The 26,793-nt window shown below is 56.6% G+C and overlaps 2 protein-coding genes across 2 annotated transcripts; both read left to right on the top strand.

Moving 5' to 3' along the window:
• Positions 1-4,165: 4,165 nt before the first annotated feature.
• Positions 4,166-14,024, top strand: CCN5 (cellular communication network factor 5; the record flags this gene model as incomplete). The annotated part of the gene is made up of 5 exons (XM_082491376.1): positions 4,166-4,270; positions 6,792-7,008; positions 7,603-7,854; positions 8,069-8,250; positions 13,896-14,024. The coding sequence occupies exons 1-5, from the start codon at positions 4,211-4,213 to the stop codon at positions 14,022-14,024; spliced, it is 840 nt and encodes a 279-aa protein (XP_082347502.1). The 5' UTR covers positions 4,166-4,210.
• Positions 14,025-14,269: 245 nt separating this feature from the next.
• On the top strand, positions 14,270-15,325 carry LOC309677999 (P2Y purinoceptor 1-like; the record flags this gene model as incomplete). The annotated part of the gene is made up of 1 exon (XM_082490911.1): positions 14,270-15,325. The coding sequence occupies one exon, from the start codon at positions 14,270-14,272 to the stop codon at positions 15,323-15,325; it is 1,056 nt and encodes a 351-aa protein (XP_082347037.1).
• Between the last annotated feature and the right edge of the window lie 11,468 nt (positions 15,326-26,793).

Below are 26,793 nucleotides of genomic sequence, written 5' to 3'. Positions count from 1 at the left end.
GCTCCCCGTCCAAAAGCCCCTTCCTCCTTGGGAGAGGGCAGTGCCCGGCTGCTGCTCGCTCCCTCGCCGGCCTCGCCGCGGTGGCTGGGAGCTTGGAGGGGTCAGTTGGTCCCAGATGAAGCCCAAGTTTTCTGATGTAGTTGCCTGACCATCAGAAACTGGACGGCAGCCCTGAATTCTTTTCTTGCAAGTCACTTGGACAGGCACCAGATGGTAAATACTTTCAGTCTCTCCTAGCCCGGGTCTGGGGTGGAAGCAGTGACCTCAAGGTAAAAGACTGCCCGGCCCGGCCCTCGGGGTGGCCAGTCCTCCCATCCCGGCTCTGCTCTCCAGTTAAGGTGTGAGAACCAGGGGGAATAAAAATGGCCAGATAAGCATGGAAATGGCCATCACCACCTCTCTCAGCTCTTGCTGTTTGAAACTGGAGCCGGATTCATTCTGGGTAGGAAACAACTTTTCCATCCTGCCAAAAATGAAGGTATTTCAAAGTTTCCCAAAGCCGGGGTGTTTCCAGAAGTCTCATGAAAAGCAGCCAGCAGCCACCCCAAAGTGTCCAACAGCTGAGGGAGACCTGACACGGCTCCTTTTCGGCTCAGGGCTCTTGGCGTTTCCAAGGTAGGTGTCTGTCCAGCTTTCCCACCAGTGCGGTCCCCCATCCACGGAGAGCCCCGCTTCCCGGCAGTGAGAATTTGAGCCGGGAGTGCCCAGAAGCAAAGGGAACATCCTCCCCACCAAGGTATGGAGCTGGGCTCACCCTAGACCTGCAATTTCACTGTTGATATGAAGAGGAACAAACCCACCAAGGACCCAGGACAGCCTAGGTGCTCCCCAGCAGAGGTGGATGTCCAGACCCTGGTCTGGCCTCAGCCAGCTCTAGGGAGGGTGTTCAACACGTGGCATAGAGTAAAGAAGTCTTGAGCAAAGGAAAGGGATGGAGGGAGAATACGGTCTATATCCATCGCAGATGGATGCAATTTCAGCTGAGCAGGGTGCGCACATGAGAGCTTTGCAGTGTTATTCACGATGGCACGTTAAATTGCACAGACATGAAAAAAAACAGCTGTCTAAAATGTAAATTCACTGGGTCAGTTCCTTCATTTCTATAGAAACAGCAGAGCTTGCCAGCGGCTAACTCAAAGGAGATGTATTCAGATCCCTGTATCAACTATTCTCTTGCACAACTGACCACAAAAAAAAAAAAAAAAATTACAACCCCCCAAAAAACCTGACAATAATACCATGGAAACTGCGAAGCACAGCATATGGAGTTAATTACTGGCTATGAAATCACACGTATGGTACAGAACACATATGGAGTACATGCTCCAGAGGGGAAGGGTTGTAACTGAGTATTTATAAAATGAACTGCTAATGTGCTGCTCTTGTGTGGCTTCGCAAATCAAAGCCTGTGCAAGAGCTGTATGGCTTTGCTGGGCTCTGCCTGCAGCCCCTGGTCCCCTGGCATGGTCACCTGGGTGGGCATGTGGGACCCCGAGAGCTGGGAGAAGAGAAGCTCAAGCCCATGTCACCCACGGAAAATCCTCCTTGGGAAGGCAGAGTCATGGTGGACTTTGTGTACCCCTCCAGCCAGCTCCTCTGGGCACCCCCAAAACCCAGCGAGGCGCCGCCGGGGAGCGCCGATGCCATCTGAAGCACGGGCAGATGGCCAGGCACAGGATGGTGGGCTTGGTCCCTGTCTGGCTGCTTGGCTTGGTGCTACGGCTCTCTTTCACTGCCTGAGCTCTGCTGGCTTCCTAGGGATGTCACACCATCGCAGGGATGTCACCCCATCACAGGGATGTCACCTTACTGCAGCGTAATCTCAGTGGCAACACGGGTGTGTGGGGGGGAATCAATGTCCCCTCTTGTCCCAAGCTGAGGGAAAGGGTAAAGAGCCCCCACCCCAAAGAGCCAAACCTGTACCCAGATGGAGGGCATGGGGGGGGTTAATCACCAGTGGTCTCCCCTGGGCAGCCCTGAGCCCCAGCCCCCCTCGGGGTGCCCCGCTGCCCCCCCTGACCTCACACACGGGGCTGTCAGCTGCCCCCTGAGGGGGGCGAGAGGTTTTTATTTCCCTTACCAGCACTGTCACCTGATTTCTGACTGGGAAATTAAGTCAGGCCCATTAATCAGGAGTCCCTAATAAACACAAGCCTGGAATAATTAATTGAACTCGCCGTCCCCCTGCGGCAAGGCTGGATCAGCGCTCTGGCTGCTCTCGAGCCGTTGCTGGTGGAAGCACCGCAGCCGCCTCCGGGACGCCTGGCGGGGCTGCGGCGTGGGAAACGCAGTGGCCGGCGGGATGGCATCAGCTCTGGGGAGCGGAGGAGAAAATGGCAGCACGAGATGTGCCTCCAGCCTTTGGCGTCAAACCTTCTGGCTTGTGAGCCCCCGTCAGTAGAGCCTGATGACCCCCCCCCACTAGGAAGGATGGAGAATGCGCGGTCCTCACACCTCCCCTGCGACGGGCAGGGCTCGGGCAAGGCGGGGAGCTGGGGCTCCAACATGAGGAGCGGAGACTCCAGCGCCAGGATAAGTGACGGCAGCCTTTGGAAGGTGGCCTGGTATTTCCACAAGCTGCCACGACCTCGTTAACAGGCTGATTGCAGCTAACGAAGCAGAACCAAAGCGCAGAATCGGGGTGGTAACGAGAGAGCTCTGGCTGCGTGCTCCTCCCCGCTCCATGCCCTGGCTCCCAGGCTACGGCAAGCGGCGGAGCTGAGGTCGGCATTGCTGCTCAGGTGGCAAAAGAAGGGGTGAAAATGATGGAGGGCAGGATGGGGCATCGCTCCTGGTTGCTTAATTTCAGTGCTCTGCCCCTATAGCCCCCGGCCCCTCCTGCGCCTTTGCCAACATCTGTCATAATATAGGATACACAGCAGCAGCTCGCATCGTGCCTGCAACACCGGGAGAGTCTGTGCGCAGCCGCCAGGATCCGTCCCTTGGGCCAGGGCAGGAGCTCCCAGTTCCCAGCCCACGTCCTGCAGGCAAGGGGGGTGCGGGAGAGGAGCCGGGGAGAGCTGCAGGGCATCCTGCATCCTTTCGTGAGCTCAGGCCTTTCCTTTGAGCTCCAGACACATATTGCCCTTCTTACATCTCGTGGTAAGATCCGGGAGATGGGAATGCGGAGAAGGGGCTCGCTTTCCTGGAGGTCTTGAGGTGTTTAGTTTTTTTCTTTCTGAAGAGCCAGCCTCACCACGAGGAAAGATTGCAACGGGCAGACGAAAAAGCGGTAAAGCATTGGGAGGCAAGTCCTGAGCACTCACTCCTCTTCCCCAAAACTGGATTTTAAATTCTCATGATCGCTTATGGCAGTCATAATTTTTCAGGAGCTGAACTGGTGTTTACAAGGCTTGAAATCAGCAGGGCCGGACTGCAGCCCTCTCTGCATCATGTACCCGGGGCAACGCAACACCACTGGCATCCAAATCCCCTCCCCAGCAGCCCCCCCGGCAGGACAGGGATGCTGCGGCAGCACCACCACCACAGCAAATCCCTTCCCGGCTCTCGCTGTGCCAGAGAAGGGAGAGAGAAGCGCACCTCTACTGCCTGGAGAGCTCGCCTGGCAGACTGCCGCAACCTCAGTTGCCGGCAATCAAAAGCAAGTCACACACCGTCCCCAGCGATGGAGGGACGGGATCCTGCCCTTGACTGCAGCGTGGGCAACTCACCGCTGTCCCACAGCCTGCCGCGCACAGCGCTTGGCTTAAAGTACAGGGGTGGGACAGGGGCGGACGGTGGCAGGGCCAGCCCCGCCAAACCCTTCAGGAGGAAGATACCGGCTCTGTCTGGGCAGACCTCGATCCGTAGGGAGAGGCATGGACCTTCCCTCCCGGTCCCGGCTAGCAGCAAGGAGCAGGGTCACCCCACCAGCCCGGCTCCCCAGCCCCTCTGCCGTGCTCCCGGGGGAGAGCGTCCCTTCCCTTCGCTCGCTGCCTGGGTGGACAGCGAGGTCTCACCTTGAGGGGAGTGGAAATGGCAGCTGGAATGTGGGCTGGAAAAAAAAAATAGAAAGAGAAAAAAAAACCCAAGAAAATCTTGAGGCTTGTCCAAACCTACTCATGTTTATATTGGAGCCTGTGAGTGACATCAGAGCAGGGAGAGTATAAACACCAGCAGGACCTACTCGGGGCTTTAAAACCTGCGAACACGCCGCTGCCTCCAAACTGCCTGGGGGGCGATGTGCTGAAGTGGCGGAGGGGAGAGCAGCATGAGGCTCCAGCTGGAGAAGCAGCTCCTCTTCCTCTCCCTCCTCTGCATCCTCTCCAAGGTAAGGGAGCCGGGGCCCTGGGGTGGCTTTAGCCTTTCTCGGGGAAGCACCCGGTTCTTGCAAAGTGAGATGCAGGGAGGACTGGGGTGTTAGGACGAGCCCGGTGGCTAACGCCGGCTGGCAGACAGGCTGTATTTATGCAGTGCCACAGGGGCAGAGCTATGCTTGGGAGAGACGTTTGTAATTAAGCAGCAGGCTCTTAACGTTCATGGGCCAAAGGCGTCCATTGTGCAAGTCCAGGGAGCACGGAGGAATGATAGCAATGTGCTCTGTTTGCTCGCCCGTCCCTGCAGCTCTGCGGGGCTGTGGTATGCGTCCCTGCGAGCGAGCGAGCAGCAGCTGGGTGGTAGCGGCTCCTGCAGACTCCCTGTCCCTGCCCAGGCTCCCCAGGCAGGGAGCCAAGCAGCCAGCACCAGCCTCGGCATTACTCAGCTCTCCCCCCTCCCCGGGATGCTCATGCAAAGCCAATGCCTCAGACAGGATCTGGGTTGTTGTAGTGACTGTTTTTTCTTTTTTTTTTTTTTTTTTTCTCTTGGACTCTGTTTGAAAACAGTTGCCTGTGCAGAGAACGGGAAAGTTGAAAAGTTTGGTGTGCCTCAGCTCCAAGTTCTAATTGCTGCTTGAATCCCAAAGCAGACCTTGTGCAAGCAGGGACATCATGGCAGTCGTGCCTATTTGGCTCCTTTCCCAGACAGTTAAGATCTCTGATAGGAGCCACATTGTCGTCTAAAGACAAGTTAATTACATGGAGCAGGGGGAAATGGATTAATGGAGTTGGCTTGGCTAATCTTTCTAAAACATTGATTTGTAATAGCAACCTCCTGAAAGATGAATAATGCCCTTGGCTGCCTGGGTAAGCCCTGACGGAGAAGTGTCTCCTGCCCCAGGCACTCATGAGCACCTGGAGAATCACCAAGGGCCCTCGTGCCTCCAGCCCAAACCTGGCCACCACAGCCAGTCCTTCTGTCCCTGCTGGGAGGCTCCCTCCGGTTTCTGCCACACTAATAACGCCGCTCATTGATAAAACTCGAACCAGACACAGATTGCCCACCCCACTTTGGATGTATTTTATCTCCAGTTGCTGGCACTGACATTTCTACAGCCCCATAAAAAACATCTGAACTGCTGCAAATGGGGAACAGGTAGCACACCAGTACCTACCTTCTCTGTCTAACTGGTCATGTCAGACCTGATGCTACCAGGAGAAACTAAAAGAGAAAATAAAATGGTAGCTAAAATCCACATGGTCCAGCCGTACCCATTGATCTCTTGGCAGCCCCAGCAGACACACCAGTATCTGGACCAGCACAGGGATGAATTTTTTCGGTTACATGTTTGCTGAACTGCTGCCTATGCCGCACGTGCTAGCCATGCGGCAAGCAGAGTGCGCGTGGCGCAGCACAGCGGGGCTGCCGGAGGGCGGCTCAGAGCCGCTGCCTGGGGCTCGCACGCGCTGTCGGGCCAGCGCTGGCAAAGAATTCGCTTCCAAGCTGCAGAGCCAACTCGCTTGGCTTCGGGCCCCACATGCAACAGCCCTGTCAGATACGACACGACAGGAGCACAAGCGTTGCTTGCGAAAGCTGGTTGCGCCAGGGTAATTGTGCAAGCAGAACGAGCCGTGGATATAAACCCCTACCTGCCTGGGTGAGCTCCTGCAGGCACGTCCCTGGCAAACAATCAGCCGAGCAGGCGAAGGACTGTGGTGCACAGTCCTGCCCAAGTGCTTACTCAGTCTAGCCAGGAGGGGAAATGTAGCTCCTGGTCCTTGAAAATGTGTCTATCTCGGGGCTCCTCGCCCAGCAGGCAGGGCCAGGCAGAGGATGCTGCAGGCAGGGCCAGGCAGAGGATGCTGCCGGCAGGGCCAGGCAGAGGATGCTGCCGGCAGGGCCAGGCAGAGGCGACAGCTGGACCAGGAAGGAAAGCGGTGAGGTTCACTTGGTTTCAGCTCCCCCACTGCCGACGCGATGCCCTGTTTCTTGGCAGGAATGAGAGCTGTTAAGACTGTGCGGAGTGAGGTGCTGCGCCCTCACCACCTGCGTTCAGCCCCTGCAAAGCCACCTCTCCGGCTGGGCACAACCCGCTGCCTCGGGGACAGGCGTGGGGCAGGCTGCTTTCCCTCCCTCCCTCCCTCCCTCCCTCCCGCTGGGCTGCTTAGGGCAGCGTGCGGCTGCCTCCAGGGCTGACGGCCCCCTTAAATCACCGCCACGACCTGGGATGTTCACCTTGTAGCTCCCTCCTCCTCCTGTGTACTCAGAGCAGCGGTGTGTTTAAGTCCCCATCCCGCAGAGTGCTGAGCACCCCTGATTCTCCCTGGTTTTCCATAGGTGCCCATCACGCTGCGCCCTAAGGGGACAGTAGCTTTCCAGGCTGCTTTGCCATATTGCCATGGATTTGCAGAGCCTCCCTCCACCGAAAATCTGCCCCCATGATTGAGAGAAGGTTACCCCGCTGTCCCAGTGAAACAGCAGCCATTACCCAAAAAACAACCTGTATGGAATTAAGGATTGCTTTACTTCCGCAGGTGTGTGCCCAGCTGTGCCGGAGACCATGCTACTGTCCCTGGGTGCCACCTCGCTGCCCCCGCGGGTCCCCCCTGGTCCTGGACGGCTGCGGCTGCTGTAAGATCTGCGCCCGGCGCCTGGGAGAGCCCTGTGACTTCCTCCATGTCTGCGACCAGAGCCAGGGCCTCGTCTGTGACTACAGCGCGGCGCCCACGGGGACAGGAGCCACCTGCAACTGTGAGCACAGGGGTGCCCGCTGCCCCCGGGGATGCCCCCGCGCCCCCAGCCCAGCACACACCCCAGCTCCGGCCAGCGCCAGGCAGCCCGCAGCGCTTTCAGGGAAGCGGTTAAGGCTCTGAAAGCAGATTTATTGAGGCTGATGCGTGCAGCTTGGCCTTGTGCTGCAGCTCCAGCCAGCTCTCGTGCCCTTTACCGACTGGGGATTCAGTGGTTTGAGCGGGGATGGACACTGGGGTCCCAGGGATGCTGCAGGCACCTGCCATGGCTGGAACGTGGGGGTCCTGCAGAGAAATTTCAGAGAAACTTTTTCTAGCCTGAAAACCCTGAAAGGCAGAGGCAGAGCTGAAGGGCAGTAGGTTTCTGGCCAAGTGGTGAGCTGCTGCTTTGGGAATAGAGAGATCAGGAGAGGAGGCGGGAAGGAGAGGAGGTTGGTGCAAACCTGTGCCTGCCCCACACACCTCTCAGTCACTTCTGGTGCCCCCCTGTTCAGTCACTTCGTGCCAGCCCCACGGTTTCCCCCAGCAGTGCCCTCTGCCATCCACGTCTCTCTGTCACTTTGTCCCTAACGGGCTCCCCGGCTGTCACTTGCAGTTGAAGAGAGCGAGGAGGGCTGTGAGGTGAACGGCCGGGTCTATCGAGACGGGGAGGTTTTCCAGCCCAGCTGCAAGCTCCAGTGCCGCTGCCTGGACGGGGGCTTCACCTGCGTCCCGCTCTGCCAGGAGGATGTCCGACTGCCCACCCCGGATTGCCCCTACCCGCGGCGTGTGGAGGTCCCCGGAAAGTGCTGCCCCGAGTGGATCTGCGAAGCCCGGGACCGGCACCTCCTCCGGGATGCTGGGGCAGGTAGGATGCAGGACATGCCAATGAGGGGGTACCCACGCAGGTCTCTGGAGATGGTCCCTTCACCCCAGGCTGTGAACATCAACAGGGGACACCTCACTGCACATTTCCCTGCCATGCAGGGCTATGCCCGCAGCACCCGCAGGGCACGCTGCACCGCACCTGGCTCCAACCACCCTTTTTCCTCTCATCTCTTTTCATCCAGCTCCCGGGGCAGCGTCCCCGCCGCTGCCGTACCCCTGCCAGGAGTGGGGCACGGAATGGAGCGCCTGCTCGGCCACCTGCGGCGTGGGCTTTTCTACCCGCGTCTCCAACCAGAACCGCTACTGCAGGCTGGAGACTCAGAGGCGGCTCTGCATGGCCAGACCCTGCCCGGCTCTGCCGGCAGCATCCCCGGCGGTAAGTGAGGGCCTCAGTGAAGCTGGTGCCTCTGGGCAAGAAGTTTGACCGAGAAAAGGAAACGTCAGCCAACACGAGCCATGGGAACCCCGATTACCTGTGGGCATCCCATCACCCCTCCCCAGCCACAAGTTGACCATGTCTCGGGGACAGACAAACCATCTCCTGAAACTACACTTGGAAAACAAATGATGGCAGGTGCAGACCCGAATTTTGGGGTCTTTGGATGTCTGCATCCGAGAGCATCGTGGATCCCACATAACCCTGAGCCCTGCATGTGGGCTCGACCTGTCCCTATGGCTGGAGATACATTGGCAGCTCCTGCCTGGCTCCCTGGCAGGGGTCTACTGAGAGGCAGGGCTCTACCACCCCTTTAATTAGCCTGGCACAGCCCCATCACGGACACGGTGCAAAACTGCCTTGCTCGTGTGCAGCCAGTGCTTTCCAGGGCCAGGCACCCGCTCTGCCACATGCCCCTGCTCCCTAGACGTGGGGGACACACCACCACCCCCTCCGTGTCCCCATCACTCTCTGCTTTGCTTTTTCAGAGGGGAAGAGGAGGTCGTTTGTAGCTGTGCCCACTCTGGTCGCATCCTGGAGCCAACACCTTGTCCTGGAAAAGAGACTGGCACAAGCCCACTGTGGTTTCGGTGGAAACAGAGAACTCATCCCTTAGGAAACTGGGGAAGAACTGATGGACTTTGGCTGCAAAGGAGGGTGGAAATAGAGAACAAGATCCCTGTGTTACCCAGCACCTGCCCCCTCTGTGCACCCCACTGCCCCAGACAGGGTTACTGGGCAGCATCCCCGAGTCTCTTAGGCTGAACGAAATGAGAAACGGGGAAACCCTGCCCCGAGCGTGAACCCACCCAAGAAACCAGGAATTGGTCCTTTCCCAGAATGGTGGGGCTTTTGGCAAGGTGATGCTGCTCCTCCGCCACGTCACGCACACAGCTCTGCTCTGCGGGGGCTGCGAGAGAGACCGTCTCCAGCACCTGGAAGCCCAAATTCCCGGGGGGAACCCTCACGCCCTCGCCCCCCTGGGGAAGGAGCAGGTACATAGGGCTGCACACCACAAGTCACCGCCGCACCAGGCTGAGCGGCTCGGCCATGCACGAGCTCGGCCATCCCACAATGTGCACCCTGCAGCCCGGCAGCCGCCCTCCTGGGCACGGGCAGAGGCATCCTCCTGATGGCAGCTCTAATTCACCTTCCCCACATCTCTCCAGAATAAACACGAACCTTCCTGCTCCGCCTGGCCTCCTCCTCTCCAAAGCACTGGCGGTTTGGCAGGGCTTCGGCGAGTGAGGAGCTCAGACGCAGGAGACACCGCTCCGCAGCACCAGACATACCGCCTGCCATCCAAGCACATACCCCGCGAGCCAAGGCCAAAAGAAAAGCAGGAAAAAGAGAAAACAAATCGCAAAGATGAATCGGGGCCCTCTCCCGACGGGCTGGAGCTGCTCCAGCTATGCAAGAGTCGGCACAGGAGAGCTGCTCGGCAGCTCTGCCTTCACTTTCTCACAGCGATAATTCTTCTGGATGATTGAAAAATGAAACTCAAATGCCCTCTAACGGCCTCGCACAAGCGTGCAGAGGGAACGCGTGTCTCACAGTGGGGCAAGAAGGGCAACTGGAAGGAGCAGCGGTTTAGGTGACGTGTCCAGGTGAGATCTGGGCAGTTTAGATGTGTATTCGTGGAACTGAAAATAAAGACGTGCTCATCTAGGTGTGGAGCTTGTCTGGGCCTGTCGGTGCGGGGTGAGCCTGGCTCCGGTGAGCCCTGGGGAGCCCTGCTGCTCACTCCAGCTCGGCTGCTGCGGGAAAGGTCTGACCCAGGGCCGGAAGCTTGGAGGCACCTCAATTCAGGCTGCTTAGAATAAGAAAAGAAAAAAAAAAAAAAAAAAAAAAGTGAATCAAAGCACTGAAAGCATTATTACAGTATATTATATCCTGGATTAAATTCTGCCCCTTTGTTTTTACCCAGCTGTCACTCCATCAGCTCTGCCGATGTGCCCGGGTCTCCGCTTGCTGCCGGGATGTGTGGGAGAGCACGGCATGGCGCTGGCTGCGTTGCTGCCGGGTCTGCAGCCCCAGGCACAAACCGGGCCGTGCCTCTTTTCAGTCTCCCCAAATCCAAAGCCTAAATTCTCCCCCTGTAACTCATCCCTCCTCCCACCAGCCCCACACCTCCTCCACTCACCTCGGACCAGGATTTCCCCCATATCATGCCACCATCGTCACCAGCTGACTGTCCTCCTGGCTCGGGCCAACGCAATACCAGGGCAGATTTGGAGGTGCAGGGGCAAAAGGCTGAATGGCAGAGGGAGCTCCCGTCTCCTGCCTGGGGGAAAGCCTCTCCACAAGCAGCAGGAATGGCAACGGGGCCAAGGCAGCCGCTCGCCTGCTCCCCCAGCCCCTGCAAGCGCTGAAAATAAAATTAAAAGTCAAGGATGCTTTTCAGACACTGCTTGGGGGTTGGGGGGGGGGGAGGCAAATCTCACTGCTTACAAAGAAAATTATTTACCTTGGTCATCTGGTGCTCTGCCTGAATACAAATCATTAATTCAGTTTGATACAGGGGACACGGTGAACCTCTGGCAGACAGCAAATCGCAGAATGAACGTGGCCCAGTCTGCAGCTTCTGTTGACTTATTTCACCTCCGCGATGGCTGTGCCAAAAAAGCAGTGACACAAGCTCACATAGACTTTAAAACCACAATGTTCCTCATTTGACATGGGTAAGACATGATCTGTGTACTGAAAATCCTGTTTTTAAGTCAGTTTTTGTTTGAGCATGTTGGGACACGGCCACCAAGGCTGGGTGAGCTGCCGGCAGGGAGTGCTGCCAGGGCTCTCACCCCCTCCCAAATCCTGCCCAGCCACCTCTGGGTGATGGTAAAAATCAAAAGGTCACTTTTTAAGCAGCAACCTGTAATTCTTATCTCAAACAGAAATGACTCAATGCACCTCTGCTATAATTTTTCTTTTTTTTTTTTCCCCTGCAAAATGTCATTTCTCCCTGATTCACTAAGCAGAAAACATCTAAATAATGAATTAATGAATCCAAATAAATCAGAGTTATTTTTTCCCTAAGAATACAGGGAAATCAGCTCTCGCAATGTGATTGCCAGCCTCACAATATTTGCAGTTCCCTCTAAAGCCCTGCTACCCTGGAAACACGTGGTTATTTGAGGACTGGGTTTATTGCAGCCTCTGACACAGCAGGTCCCGGGCTTTGCCTGCTCCTGTGGGGCAGGAGGTAAATAGTCTGCCATCCCCAGATGATTATGGTCACCTGTAAAGATAAAAAAAAAACACAACAAACCAGATGACAACTCACCCCGTCCTCAAAGCATGCTGCCACAACTGCACACATAAATGGCATGTGATTTGACAACCATATTCCCGAACCAGCAGTGAGCAACAGATGACAGCTCATTTCAGCGCCAGCACACTCAGCAGCCAAAGGAGAAACTGTGCGCTACTGCATGAGTAAACAACGCGCATCAGAATATTTTTTTCCAAGACATTCTCATGACTGATGATTTTTAAACGCATGGTGTTGGCTGAGAAAGGGCTGGATGAGCCCCGCATTAAAGCTAAATGCTTTCAGATACCTCCCTGAAGACAAGAGTGCAGTGCTCAATAAAAAAAAAAAAAATAATAAAAAAGGCAGATCAAGGCCCTTTTTAGCTGTTGATGAAGGGCCTTGAATTGGTTACCTAAAAGCCCATCACTCCGGTTATGTGCTTGCTACCCACAGGAGCTCTCCCAGCCCTGTGTTCTCACACTGCCCGGGACGCGCCAGCAGCAGCATCGCTGCCATGTGCCAGATCCAGGCACCGGAGTGGAGCAGCCTGATACGGGATGCTCGGGCAGAGTCAGGTGGTAGCACCTCTATAGCGAGTGAAATCATGGGTCAAAAGGACACCTTAAACACGTACGAGGCGAGCACAAGAGGGGAGAGGAGCTGTGCCACTGCCTGCATGCCTCCAGCAGGTCCAGGGAGCAAGAGGTGTGGAGGGCACGGGGCTGCAGCCGGGCACAGGCTCTGCCCCGCTCCTCTCTTCCCATGGCAGGAGGCACCCAGCCCCAAGCCTTCATTTTGGGGACCAAGAAAATTTTGTCTACGCTGCTAAGAGCAGCTTGTGACCCTTCCCATGACTACAGGAGTCTTCCCAGCCAGCTGCTCTCTCTGCCTCAGTTTCCCCAGTGGCTGATGCTGTGGGACAAAGTGAACTGGTCCCAGTTTGTTCCTCTCATCTCACTGCACTTCTGCACCTCCATAAAGTTGCTCTGCAAGTGCCACCCTGACCCCAGGCTGCAGGAGCAGCTGAGATGCATGGAGGTGAAGAGAGTGGGAGCAGGGCAGGATGGAGGACTGTCTTCCTGAGGGGTGAGCCCCTATGGAGCCCCTCCTCTGCTGCTGCTACCCCAGGAGCACAGTCCCACCAGAGTCTCTGCAAACCTCAGAAAAGCCATCTCCTCACCCAATGGAAAGAGCTTTTAAGCTTCACCTCTCGGGGCAAGCCTGTAGTGGATAGATTTTATCACGTAGGCAGGAAATAACATGCAGCCTTTCCCATCATTTATCTGCTCCAGCAAGCACTTCTTGGAGTCAACACACTGATACATACAAAAAGCAGCTACTGTCATCCCATGTCTTGGGCTTCCCCATGCTGACCCCGACCTGCCATGCCTGAGCATGGTCCAGCGGAGATGTTTGGCTGCTCCCAAGGAGGGAAGGGCAGTCAGGGTGGCCCAGCAGGACTTGCCCCACTCCTTCCCCACTGGCAGATGAGACATCAGCCTCTTCCTACCGCCTGGCCCTAGATTAAGTTCCAGGAACGCAGGTGGCTGTGGCCCTTCCTGGGCCCAGCCCTTCAAATTGCGTTGTTTGGCCAAGGTCGTTTCCCTATGACTTGCCAGGGTAAACCTTCTCCCTTCTGATTGCTGGCATGTTTGCTCCCGCGCCTAGAGATAAAGTTATTTCTGGCCTCATTGATGTGGCAGCAGCTGCTCAGCAGTGCGAACGGGGGCTGCCTTTCCTTGGGGGTCCTCTTTGGGGTCGCTGGCTTTAGCTCTTGCCCCAACCTGACGGTACCTGGGTGTCTTCTGCGTGACATCCGCTGCGGCAGGAGAGGAAGGTGACAGCCTGTCTCGCGTTCCCTCCCTGTGTGGGTCAAAGAGCTGGGGCGGGGGAGAGGATTTTTGTACTTGGGTAGGGATATAGAAGGCGGCAGCAAGAGCAGGTCATTGCTGTGTGCTTGGGGAAGGTGCAGCCGTTCGGCAGGGAGCGGGGCTGCTGGCCTGGTGGCGTGGTTGTCTGCTGGAGCAGGACGGGCAGCACGAGCCCCACGGAGAGCTGCTGGTCTCTGCCTTAGCCCTGTTCCCGGTGTTCCTGGATGGACGGTACGGTCTGAGCAGTGGGGCCAGGAGAAAGGCTGCCAGGAGTGGAAGTGAGGGGCGGTTCATGGGGTTCAGGCTTCCAGCCCCCGGTCTGGAGGGACAGAGGGTTTCTCCTCACCCTCAGTGGGACAGAGCAGGACCAGAGTGAAAGCTCTGGCCCCTGGGGTCAGACATCTCCCACCCGCCCCCAGGCAGAGCCCCCCTCCCTGCTCCCTTCCTCCCTCTCCCTCCAGGCACGCACGGCGTCCGAAATAGCCGTGGGCTTGCGTGTCTCCAGCACCCGGCTCAAAATATCTCAAGTGGGCTGGTGGCAGACACCCAGCGAGCGGCAGAAACCTCCAGACACCGAAGCTCCGCGCTGAGGCGGCCCTCGCCACATCCTCCCCACGCTCCGGGGAAGCGCCTGCGCCCCGAAGCCCCCCAGACGGGGCCCGGCAGGAGCGGGAAGCACAGGCCTGGGGAACACGGGGCTGCCGGCTCCGGGCACGGCGCTGCCAGGGCCACCCCGCCCCTGCCACCACAGAGCCCTGCCGCCACCGGCACTGCCCCAGCAGTGGCCACCCCACCGTGGGACAGGCCACCGCGGGACAGGCCACCGCAGCGCCCGATGGCCACCGAGGCTGTCAGCCCGTGGGCTGGCAATGGCAGCGGGGCCCTGTGCCCTGTGGACGCCGCCTTCGCCCAGCGCTTCTTGCCCACCGTCTACCTGGTGGTGATCCCCCTGGGGCTGGCGGGGAACGGGCTGGGGCTGTGGCACCTCTGCACCAGGCACCGGCGGGGCGCCCGCCATCCCCTCGTCCTGCTGGTGGGCAACCTGGGCCTGGCCGACCTGCTGTACGTCAGCACGCTGCCATTCCTCGTCAGCTACTACCTGCGGGGCAGAGTGTGGCTCTTTGGGCAGGGCTGGTGCCAGATCACCCGCGGCCTCTTCCACCTCAACCTCTACGCCAGCATTGGCTTCCTCACCTGCATCAGCGTCCACCGCTACCTGGGCATTGTGCACCCGCTGAAGGTGCGGGGCAGGTACCAGGGGGCAACCTCTTCTGCGTGGCTCAGTGCGATGGTCTGGGTGTGGGTCATTGCACAGATAGCTCCGGATTTCACCTTCAGCAAGATGGATGACATGGGGACGCGGTGCCATGACACAACAGGGCACGAGAACCTGGGTGTTTACTTGCCGTACACCACAGCCATCACCGTGACTGGGTTCGTCATCCCGTTCCTCATCATCATCGGGTGCTATTGCCATGTGGTGGTGGTGCTCTGCAGGAACGATACCATGGACCTCAGCCTCAGGAGAAGAAGCATCAGACTGGTGATTCTCGTGATGGTCCTCTTCTCCATCTGCTTCCTCCCCTACCACATCTTCAGAAACCTCAACTTGTTGTCTCGAGGCTGGCAACTGCAAGGGTTCTGCTCGCAGGCTTTAAAGAACATCTATGTTTCCTACCAGGTGACCCGGGGCCTGGCCAGCCTCAACAGTGCCTTCAACCCCCTGCTCTACGTGATGACCAGCGAGGACTGCTTGTCACGTATGAGTACCATCCGCCAAAGAGCCAGCCAGTCCCTGGGGTTCACCCTCAGGAGGAAAACCTTTTGCCAGGCAGATGAGAAGAAGATGAGCATCATTCTTGGCGAGGAAGAAGCTTCTGATGAGCTCTGAGGTACCCAACATCCCCTCCAAAGGATGCACCACTTCAGTTTGCGCTTGGCCCCTTCTTGGCGGCAGGCCCCCACCTTGATGCCTGTTTTGCAGAGAGACGGTGACTGCAGCATCACTGGTTCCAGTCTCACACAAGGGACAGACAGGACTGCCGGTGTCGGGGAGCAAACTGGGACGAGGTTTTCGAGCAAAGCTACTCAACCCAACCATTTTGCCTATGGTACGCCTGGAGATGGAAAGATAAGAACAGTGTGTTTACTCCAGTCCTGAAGTATTTCTCAGTCCGGCCTCCAATGCAGTGGTCTGAGCTGGTTAACATCCCCCTGGCCACTCATCGAGCTCCTCAGTGAGTGAGGGATGGGGGCGAACAATGTCTTGTCCCCTCTCCCCCAATGGACGTGAGTTTGAGACAGGATTCCCTCCTTCACCCAAGGAGAGGGCACCCGTAATTAATTACCTGCATCTCAGAACAGCTGAGAGGGTGAATTTTTGCAGCGCGAAGTGCTTTGGAAATGGAAATATTCATAAAAGTATCAGGTTTTAGATATATGACTAATCTGTGCCAGTTCCTGGGTTAGTTGTTCCTGGGTGACTGAGCTGCTTCAGGATCTGTGTTATCTTCTACTGCCCACCTCCTTCACAGAAGAAAAAAGCATTTTAGTATTACTCACTCTTTTTTGGAAGAGCATACAGCAGACAACAAATTGGCATTTTAAAGTTTCTGAAGGCTGTTGGTTGGGTTTGGGTTTGTTGTTTTTTTTTTTTTTTTTGCAAGGCGAATGACTGCAGTAGCCTGAACCACCGCTTTCAGAAGGCAAATCCCAGGAGACTTTTGAAATCTTCAGGTGGGTGGCTGCGTTTTACTCTTGCATCCAGCCTCGGGAGGGGATTAGACATGTCTATTAAAAATTAGACATGCAAAAAAAAAAGAAAAAGAGAGGCCATGCTGGTTTAAAGGCTTGTGAAGGCAAGATTCAATGGCGAAGGCAGTCCGTGTGTCATCGCTGGGGGCCGTGGGGGGTCTCCGTTTCGGGGGGAGCAGAGGCTCCCAAGTGGCGTTTTGGTTTTTGCTCTTGGTGTTCCTCACCAGGAACAGCTTGAACCTTTCAGTCCTTGTGAAAGCAGCAACATGATTTGCAGCAGCAGATCTCGCAGCTCAGCCGAAGGAAGTGGATTGCGAGTTAAAAATCAGCCTGTGCTGGGAAAGTGCCGCCCCACAGCCGCTGCGCTCTTTGGACCAAAGCCCGGTATTTATGGCAGTCAGCTGCTCCTCGCAGGGACCCACCTTTGCTGCTGTGCAAGGGGAGCCGGGGCTGGCTTTCAGATGGAGTTAATATGTCTGAAGTGCAAATAAACACCTAACGCTTTCAGTCGTGAGTCGTCTGGTTTCTTTCAAAGCCTTACAGGAACACAGGAGCCAGCTGGCCTACGGGCTGGAGCGGGGCCCGCCGGCTGCAGGGAGTGGTGACGAGTTTCCCAGGGCTCTGCAGACGGGGAGCTGTGGGGAACACTGGCTGCCTGCGCGGGGAGGCCGCAGGCAGCCGTCGGAGAGCAGCACCGGGCCAGGCACATGCTAAGGTAGGTCCCCAAAATCTGCTCAGCCCCTGACGGGGGCCCAGCAAAGCCCTGAAACTTTCAGCTCCCACCTCATCCCAGAGGAAATCAAATGACAAAGCTGAAATTCCCAGATGAGTTGTTCTTCTGTCTCTGCTGTAGGGAAGATCTTCGGGACATTAGGAGCAGCTCTGGTCTCTGCTGGTTGCACACCTTCCTCGGATCTGGGCTTCTCCAGAGCTCTGAACTCTTCTCCTCCTTTCCTGAAAAAATACTGATGCTTCTGAAAGCTGTCCAGCTCTTCCATCGTCACACATGGATCCCATCCATGATGCTACAGCTCCCCACAGCCCACAGGAGCTGCAGCACCCTGTCACAGCACCCACTTTGTGCGTGATTGATTGAAAAAAAGCATCACTGCATCCTGGGGCGGGAGCACTGCGTAGGAAGTGCCAGCAAACTCTGCTGTCACCTTCTGCATTGCTGTGCCCAACTCTGCCTTCTCCAGTGCCCCCTCGTGTCATTGTTAATGATGATTTAAAGATCTGTATCCGGAGAAGCATCTCTCAGCCTTAGGGACAGTTGCAGCCATAAATCTGCTCGTTTTTCTGTGTCCTGCATCTGTCAAATCAGCAAAAGCCCTTAAGGATCTGTGTGTTGGGATGATGGCCCTGAGATACAGGGTTTTTCGGGTATCTCTTGCTTTGCAGTCCCCTTGATTCTCAGACAACGTTGCCTCCCTTTGTGAGCTGAAGCAGCGAGCTCCTTCCCTTTATTAGCTACATGTGCAATTAAGAGCCAACCGCTGGCACATGAGCCCGTGTGGCCAGCTTCTGCAGGTGATGATGGAGCAGCAAAGCAGCCCTCCTTCCTCCAGCCCTCGCCACCAAAGGAGGCTCCTTCCCTCGCAAAGGGCAGCTACTGCTCTCTGGGGGAGACTGCAGGTGCATAGTCACCGCTGGGGACCTGCTCAAAACGTGGGCACCACTGACCCCTCAAAACCTCCCCAGTGCTCTTTATCCCCTGGCACCAGAGGGGTGGCATCGTCCTTGGCGCAACCAGCACGGGCACCTCTGGCTCTTTGCCGGTCCCCATTCATGGCGTGGGGAGGTGAGGATGTAGCACGTGTTTCGTCAGTGGGTGAGGGGAAAAGGAAGGCAGGGAGCTGCCCTGTTCCTCCTTCCCCTTCTCCCAGCAGCTCTGGGAGCCCAGCTTCTCCCAGCTGCTGCTGTCAGGACGGGGTGAGTGCCCACTGGAGTTGCTGTGCCGTGGTTGCATCCTGCACCAGGCATCAGCCTCGGCTCCTGGCTGGCACAAGCGCAGGGAGAAGTCCTGAGCAGAAGACTTGCGGCAGCGCCTGTGTCGGCACCCGCCTGCTCAGGGGCCGGCTTTGAGTGAGGTCCTGTCCCCTCTCCTGCAGAAACCTTCCAGCGCCGACAGGTTCCTTTACACGAGCTGCACATCCTCGTCCTCCGCCGGAAGAAATAATTTAATTTCACTTCTTTTGGGCTCCTGGCTTAAGATGATCTGAATATTCCTCTTTCCCTCCCCTGCCTATCTGTTGCTGGACTTGAAGATGCCTAAAATCAGGCAAGAGGAATCCCACCTGTGCCATCTGCTTTTCCCACAGACTCTCTGGCACAGCAAAGTGGAGCAATGAACTTGTCTGCAAATCTGACCCCGACACAGATTTTTTTACTCCCTTATCCTGATTAGACCCAACCAACAAACCAAACATGGTAGGAATTCTCCTGCTGACATTAATGGGACCGGGATCAAGCCTGGAAATTTGGCAGCATTTCTTGCCTCATTAAATAAACCCCTCTTGGTTGAGGATTTGTTGCAAACACAGTCAAGATTTGTTACTTTAAGGAGAACTTTTGAGCTGACAGCCCTGGGAAGCCATTCAGGCAGAATTAACAGGCACATGTACAGATGCACAGATGTACAACCATTTTCCTTCCCTAAAATGCAAAACTGTTTTTCTTGGCATGCAGAACACTCTACAAGAAGAAAGTACTGCTATCAGCATCAGCTAAACGCATGGGGCTCGACTCTGTTTAACTCTTTATTTCACTTTGCACGCATTTCTAAAAAGAGGCTAAACACGTTGCGTTTCCAAGGTCTTTGTGTTTCCAGAGGCACCCAGCAAAGCGAAGGGGCGAGAGGCTCCCGCGTGCGAGCGGTGGGGAGCGGGAGTGAGCAGCGAGTGCCACAGGAGCCGCAGAGACTCCCGGAGTTCAGCCAAAGGACCGCCAGGGCTTCTTTAGCAGCTGCTGGCTGCAGAGGTAGAAGGCATCAGCCCGCTGCAGAGGGAGGATTTGCCCCCAGCGGTGAATACAGAGTTCATGGCGTGTGATACACGGCCTCTGGCTGACATCTGGCTCCGACCGAGCTGCCCACCTCACTTCAGGGGGGTTGGTATTGCTAAACAAGCGTGGGTCATCTGCCCTGTTCTAAAAACACGGGCTTATGCACTTGTGTCAGAGACTTCCCCAGCCCCGGGGAGCGGGAGCTGCTGCTCGGACAAGGGCTGGGGGTGCTGGGGGCTGAGACGGTGCGTGGGGTCCCCGCTGCGCAAACAGGGCATCTCCGTAACGCGAGAGCCCCCAGGCCCAGGCGGAGGTGTGAAGACCCCGTGCAAAGCCGCAGGAGAAGCAGCGTGAGCAGGAGGCTCCCGCAGCTCTCTGCTCCCCGTTACGCCGGGCACTGGGCAGCGGGACTTTGTGGTGCATCTTTTACGGCGTGGTGGGAGGCTGCAGTGCGCACACAAAAAGGGATGAGTCACTCAGGTCACTAATGAAAGGTCACAGCATCCTCAGATTCAGCGAGAGGCGTTTATTTCTTCGGCAAAACAATTTCATTGCTGAAGTACCTTTGGCTACAGGGACAACAGACCTGACAGGTTATGTTATTTACCAAGGATATCGATCAGGCTGGGGAAGGAATAGTAGATGCAATTACTCCAGGTGACCTGGGAAAAAATGGTAAGTATACCTGGGACTGGGTGCCGTTGGTGAAGATTTTAATGAAAAAGAAAAATCTCAGTCTTTGTCTATGCTATGCAGAGGGTCTTGGCATCTGGGAGACCAACAGCTTGTGAAGAAGAGCACATCACATAAATAGAATAACATTTAGCATGACTGTGGGAGGCCATCAGTCTAATATTATTCCTGCAGTGCATGCAGTTATAAATAGGTGATGCTGTGTAGCGTGGGACCTGGGGAGAGCGAGAGCTACGGAATGCACTCGCAGCTCGGCAGCAGCGGCACTGCGCAGCTTGCAGCAGTAACACGCATTTGTATGTGCGCTACAGAGCGACTGCGGCTGCACCCTGCAGGCAGGGATGTGTCCTGGAGGCCTTGGTGAGCCCAGGCTGAATAATAGAGATATGCCATTTTTCAGACCATCCCTCTAAATATCCCACAGCGGCAAGCCCTCCGCGCCCCGTGCCATCACTGCTGCTCGTTGCTCCGGGCGGGGGGGTCAGCACAGAGAGCAGGGCAGCGAGGAACCCCCGTGGTGCTCCGTGCACCATGACCTGCGCTGGACACTATAGTTTAAATTTCGCCCAACACCTCCGCTCTGCCCCAACCAGGAGATGCTCAGGTCAGATCCTGCTCCCTGAAGAGCCCTTTGTGCCACGGCGCAGCCCAGCCAGCGTGAAATTCTTATGCTTGTTTGGGCTCATGGGTAAATCGTTTACCCTAAGGAGCTTCAGAAAGCTGCCAGGCTTCTCGGTAGCACCGCGGCTCCTCCTCGGAGAGGCTGCTTCCATGCTGTGCAAAGGACATCCAAGGACAGGAGGCAGATTAACTCCATCCTGGCTGCCTTTGCTCTGATGTGGAGGTACCGTTCAGCGGAGGTGGGGGAGAACTGCACACCACAGCTCCCAGTCAGCTCTCGCCAGCCCAGACCACCCTGCAGCACCGCTGTGCCTCCGGTCCAGGCTGTTTGGGGTGAGAAGGTCCCATGGCAATGGGAAGCTGCTGGCCCAGAGCTGAGCTCAGGGGTAGGCTTGGTGGTGGTGATACAGAGAGCCAAGCACTCTCACTGAATGAAGCGTTATTTGGTTGTGAAGGCAAAAATCCCCCTATAAAAGAGTGCGCAATGCTGGGATGGCAACACAGTGCGGTGCTGGGAGCCCAGAGGAGCCAGGGATGCAGAGCGCCCTTGGGATGCAGCTCATCTGGGTGCCTGGGGCTGTCCTCGACCCCAGCGGGTCTGCGATACCCAGCAGATGCTGCAGCCTCCCCAGGGCTGCCGGGGGGGGAGCATCTTTCTGTGTGCAAAGCAGAAACAGCAGCCCCATCACCGTAGCCACTGCCCCACTGCACTGAGCTGGGAGGTGGGAAGAGCTGCGGCAGGTCTGCCCCAGGGCCACCTGCAGAACAGAGACACCAACCACACAAGATGCACAGCGAAGGAGAGGGACCCCGTGAGCTGAAATATCCGGGAGGACTCTGTGGTTTGACCCACCTGTCCATAGGGATGAGGATAAGCCATCTCTCCATGGCTGGATTTTGTGGCCACAGCTGGTGGTGGAGGAACCAGTCGCTGGGTGGGTCAGTGCCTCTCCCCGCTCCTGGCTGGGTCTCCATTTCATAACTCCTCATCCCCAGATTTACTGCCGGTAGCTCTGGTTAGCTCCAGTCGGAGCAAACCCAGCAGCATGGAAGGCAAGAGGAGGGTTTCTTTTCCTTTCCAGCGTTGCACGGGTGAGGAGCAGAGGGTCATTCATGGAAGAACCCGAGTAGCAGACTCAGCCTGGGAGTACGGGGCAGCATCCTCCCCCAAAGGCACAGCACGGGGATGAGCGATGGACTTGCAGTTGCATCAACACCTGCAAGGAGAGAGCTCACAGCTCTCAGTCCTCCTACATAAAGGGGAGTTCTGAAGCCAGAAATCCAAAAACGACCATGCCCTGAGTCTGTTGCCTGGCCCTGGGTGGAGGTGCCCTGGGTGGATATCCAGGGGAGCACCATCCCCTGTCACTGCTCTGCCTCAGCTCCCACCCCAAGAAACATTCAAACAAAGGACCTAAAAGTTAGCTAAATCTTTCTGAACCCAGAGAAGACTCCAGTGTATTTTCCCATTTAGCTCAGGTGGTTTGCCTGCCTCCAGAAAAGCCCAGTGTTAATTCGATTCCCTATAACCGCTTCATGGCAGATCTGGCATCCTGATGCTCGGAACAGCTGTGATTCCTGTGCCGCCGTTTGCTCTGCCCCAGGGACACCGCACAGCCCCTGAGCGTGGCTGGAAAGAAAGGACCGGGGCTGGAGCAGGGCACAAACAGCTGGGCCGGGCGCACACAGGAACATCTTTGCATTTGCAATTCAGAGAGGATATGTCTCATCTCCCCAATTAATCCTTCCAGAGCAAAGCCTGGAGAGAAGCAGCTGGAAAATCTCCGCATACGAACAAGACTCAGTAAAATCTGCAATTCTGAGGTAGAGGAAGAAATACGTCCCCAGCACAGTGCTTTCACCGCAAGAGAAAACAAATATTTTCATTTTGTTGTATTCGTGCCCCACTGGGAACCTGCTGTGCTCTCAGGCATGGCACAGCTGGGAGCATTTTCACAGGGCACTTGGCAGCTCCCTCGGCTGGGAAATCACTTGTGGTCCCAAAGCTGGAGCCGCTTCTGGCCGGGGGAGGCTGGTGGCCGGGACCAGTCTGTGGAGCATCGCTAGCAGGGAAAGAAAAGTGCATCTTGATGGAATCAAACGCTGCATCGAAATAAGTCGGTGCCTGGCCGGGAAGCGCAGTCAGTGTCTCAGCACCGGTTCCCTCAGCTTCAGAGGCAGAACAGGAAAGGGCATCCTGAGTTTTACTACTAAATGCACTTTTCCCCAGTTGAAGTGCTGGGGCCAATTTGTTTCCTACTGGGTTATTTTTAGCATCGAAATGAGCCATTTGCTGTAAACTGTCTGCCGGGGAAGCGAAGCCCCGGGGCAGCAGACAGCGCTGCCGCATCTCCCGCGCCACGAGGTCACCGCTCCGGCTGCCGGCACGGCCGAATCTCACCCGGAGCACGGCTCAGCTCGCCGGTGGGACGGGAGCCACCACCATTCCTCCCTCAAGCACACCCAGGCAGACACGCACACGCGCTGCCGGGGCCGGGAGCCTGCGGTGCCCTGCGGTGGGACATGCTGCCCTGTGGCTCCCCCGTGGGAAGGAGGGTGCCACGGGACGCGGGGACCCGGTTAATGAACCCCCCGTGCGGGCAGACACCTTTGGCGCTGAAGCCACTCACAGGGCTCCCAGCAGGTGCCGCGGCGCTCACCAGGTGCCACGCGGGTTAAGATGTGGCACACAGCATGCCAGAGCCCATCGCTCGCTCAGGGGTGTCCCACAGGAACCCTACAGCGGTTCAGGACCTTTCCCGTCCCCACGGCACAGTGCCGGCGTGGCAGGGGCTCCCTTCAGGACAGGGGCGAAGCTGTCACCGGAGCACCCTCCGCAAGAGCCTCGCATATTTGCAATTCATTCCCAGACCCTTTGGCCCCCCACCCTTGACCTTCCTGGCAATCCCGCGGGCTGTGATGCAGGAAAGTCATTTATAGCATCGCGACACTGCCATGGCGGGAGCAGAGGCACGCTCAGGATCGGGCCCTGCTCTCCTTTTGGCCAAGGGTTTGACGCGGCCGTGTTTCTATGGTGAGTCTGCGGTTGTGGCTGTGGCAGCTCATCTCCAGATTAACCTTCCCAGGAAGTGGGACTCTTCTCCAGAAACATTCCCAAAGCCTCTCTCCTTTGTCACTGGGGTCCAGTGGCTCCTCGCAGGGACCAGCCCACCCCAGCACCAGCAGCAGCACCACGGAGCCTCCCACCCCCCAGCCCCTATCCAAACTGGTTTCTAGTTCCGATTTAACAGGGCCTCAGCAAATATTTCCACAAATTATTAAGCAGGGGCATTACTATTTTATCTTACTATTTTATTATTAAAGCCAAAATCCTAAACCCAAATAAATGAACCAACTGAAGTGGCTGAGATCAAGAACTTGCTAAAGCAGAGCAGCACCTTTCCCGTTTGGTTGCGGTCCAGGCACTTTATGGCAGGTACTTTGTGCCTGGCTGATGTTCAACTGACAGCTTTCCAAGCGTATAAAAAACTTATTAGGCTGAAAATAGAGTTTGTGACCATAAACTGTCAAGAGCAGTGTCAGCATTTCCAGCCCAGGTCTGCTTCGTGTACAGCCAACGGCAGGTCAGGCTGCCGGCGGGAGCAGGGGTGGGGAGGACGGGGCTGTGCGGCCCCTTGCAGGACCCGTTTTGGGTAAGAAAGCCCACAAATGGGCTGTGGGGCATCAGGAGGGGGCACGGCCGAGGTTTAGCGTGGCCGGTACCAGGCAAGGCGGATGAAGGCAGTCATACGTGGAGCTGTGTCCACCTGCCCTGGGGTTTGCAACCTGCAAGCCACATCCATGGTGACCACGCGGAGGCAATCTGCATTCGCAACCAGTTTATATCCAACGCTCCATTAATTCCCTCTCTGAGCTTCCAGAACGCAGAGCAAAGCTCCTGCAGCCGTCTGAGCTACAAAGAGTCAGGGAGAGAGGCAGCGGGGAAATCCCAGAGCCAGGAGGAACTGCGAGGTTCCCGAGCCTCCAGTAACCCTGAGCGTGGCCTGTAGGACAGGGACAAGTTAGCTCCAGCTGGCAGGAGGATATTTTACAGGAAGATTTATGGAGTCATGGGGCAGAAGCAAACGCTGCTACGTGCAGGCGGGATCCGGTCAGGGACTGTGTCGGCTGAAGGCGGCATCGCCGTGTCCCTCTCGCGCAGAGGAGGGATCGCTCCCGGTGCCGCCCGGCCTGGGACAGCCGGGCAGTGCGCTCCCCTGGGCAGCCGCCGCCGGTTGTTATTCATATCTCGGCATCTAATCCTTTTTTGAAATGAACTAATCCATTGCTTTAAAAATATCCTGTGGCATTGCAAGGCTATAATCTCGGTATTAAATGGCATTAAAGCCAGAATAGCTGATGCTTTTACTGAGGCAAAAGAAAACATCTATTTGTTCTCTAAAAATAACCGAAAGAAGCAGAGCACGCCAGGAGGCTGCCCGAGCCCCTCTTGTGGCCGAAACCTGTGGAGGGTCTGACGCCTGCCAGAGCCCGTCCTCGGCCCTGGCTGCCACCCGGGGGTGGGTGGGCAGCACAGCCGGAGGCGCGACGGCAGCCGGCACCGCACGTCCCGTTGACGTTGTCCCCTTTGCTCGGGGACCGGGAGCTGCCTGCGCAGACCGAGGCGGCGGCGATGCCTGAAGCGGCTTGAGCAGAGCTGGCGGGATGCTCCCGCCGCTCCCCACGTACGTCGGGCAGCAGGACCGGCCCAAACAGACCCACACCGCTGGTCCCTATTCAGCATCCTTCGTCTGAGACCGTTAAGCAGCTTTGCTTATTTCAATCCATTAGAACTAGAAAAGCTTTTTAATAAATTCCCCGCCAGCCTGGAATTAGTAGATGCGGGCCAATTAGACACATTAATTAGGCGCTGGTTTAAACACAGATGAGGTTTGACTTTGTTTACCAACCTCGGAAGGAAGCAGCTTCTCAAAGTTCACCTCCAAAGGACTGAACGAACAAACAAGGTATGTTCCTTCCTGGTCACAAGCACCTTACAACAGAAACACATCGCTTCGACTTCTATTTTGTTTCCAGAGCTCTGGCTTTCCCTCTGCCTCCCCATGCAATAAAAATGAGACATTTAATCTCATAATGCAACTTCTCACTGGAAATCAATGATAAAGTACATTATCTCGCCTGACCCGATCCTGCGGCTCCAGCCTGACCTTGCTCCAGCGCAGCGAAGTCGGGGGAAAGACAAAGGTTGAACTGAAGGAGCTTCCCAGTGGGAAAGCGTGAAACTTCCCTGTGCCTCGGGAGGGACTGCCCTGCACAACAGCGATCTGACACAGTTTGGTCTCGCTCATGCCCCCGCGCTCGCTCCGTGCAGGAAAGAGCAGTGCACGAGCAGAGAGAGCGCAGAGCAGGCTGATCTCAGCGTCATCTTGATGATGAGGGCTACGACCCCGCTCAGAACACGCCGCTGTGTGCGGTACTGCCCGCACCATCCCGGCTTCGTCAGCGCTGGATTTGTTACTGGAGATGGATCCTGCTACCCTTGTTCCTTCACAGCAGCATTTATTCCACGAGGGCCTGTGACCTGCATGAGGTCAGAGCAAACCCCAAAAGGAGAAACCAGTGATGTCCCAAGCTCCCGTGGGAACGGGCAGCTGTTTTGTTGTGCCCGTCGCTGAATGAGACCCTTTTCCAGCGCTGCTTCTTTTCCAGAAAAAGGATTTGCCTGAACCTCTGTAACTCCCAGCGCAGCAGGGAAAGGCCGTGCCGAGGGAAGACCCATTCCACGAGACACTGCCCGGTGGGGATTGCTGCTGTGGTCAGGAGAAGACCTTGGATCCAGCCAAGATCAACCCACCACAAGTCCCAAAGAGGACAGGGCTAGCAGAAACCCCGCTGAGGAAGCGTTCCTACTGCAGGGGCAGAGATGGTCCCCCTGCCCAAACAGCCCCAGCCACAGGGAGGGTGAGATCCCATCCACAGCCCCCCTCCCTACAAAGGCAGTGCTTTGAGAAGGCTGTGCTCTACCATCTCTGCCCAAGCACTGCTGGCTGTCACTGCAGACACGTGTTTGGAAACAAACGCTGGAGGATTCAGGTAGTCCACAACCATCTAAGATCAATGCCGCTGCTCAAGGAAACTGTGCAAGTAGCTTGAGCCTGTCTTCACCCATGGCTGGAGAGCATCTCCCAGGGTTTTGCATGCTTGAACCTCCACTGGCATGTTGGCCCAATGTCTGCACAGAGCAGCTGGCTTTGGATAACAAGCTACAGCATCAGCTTAATGCTCCAAATATTACTTGGGCACCCCAGAATTTGACCTGCAAGGCCT

Source organism: Vanellus vanellus (genome assembly GCF_965231255.1).
Source record: "Vanellus vanellus genome assembly, chromosome: 15".
Lineage (NCBI taxonomy): Eukaryota > Metazoa > Chordata > Aves > Charadriiformes > Charadriidae > Vanellus > Vanellus vanellus.
The sequence above is the reverse complement of the archived record's forward strand: the minus strand, read 5'-3'. Positions and strand labels throughout refer to the sequence as shown.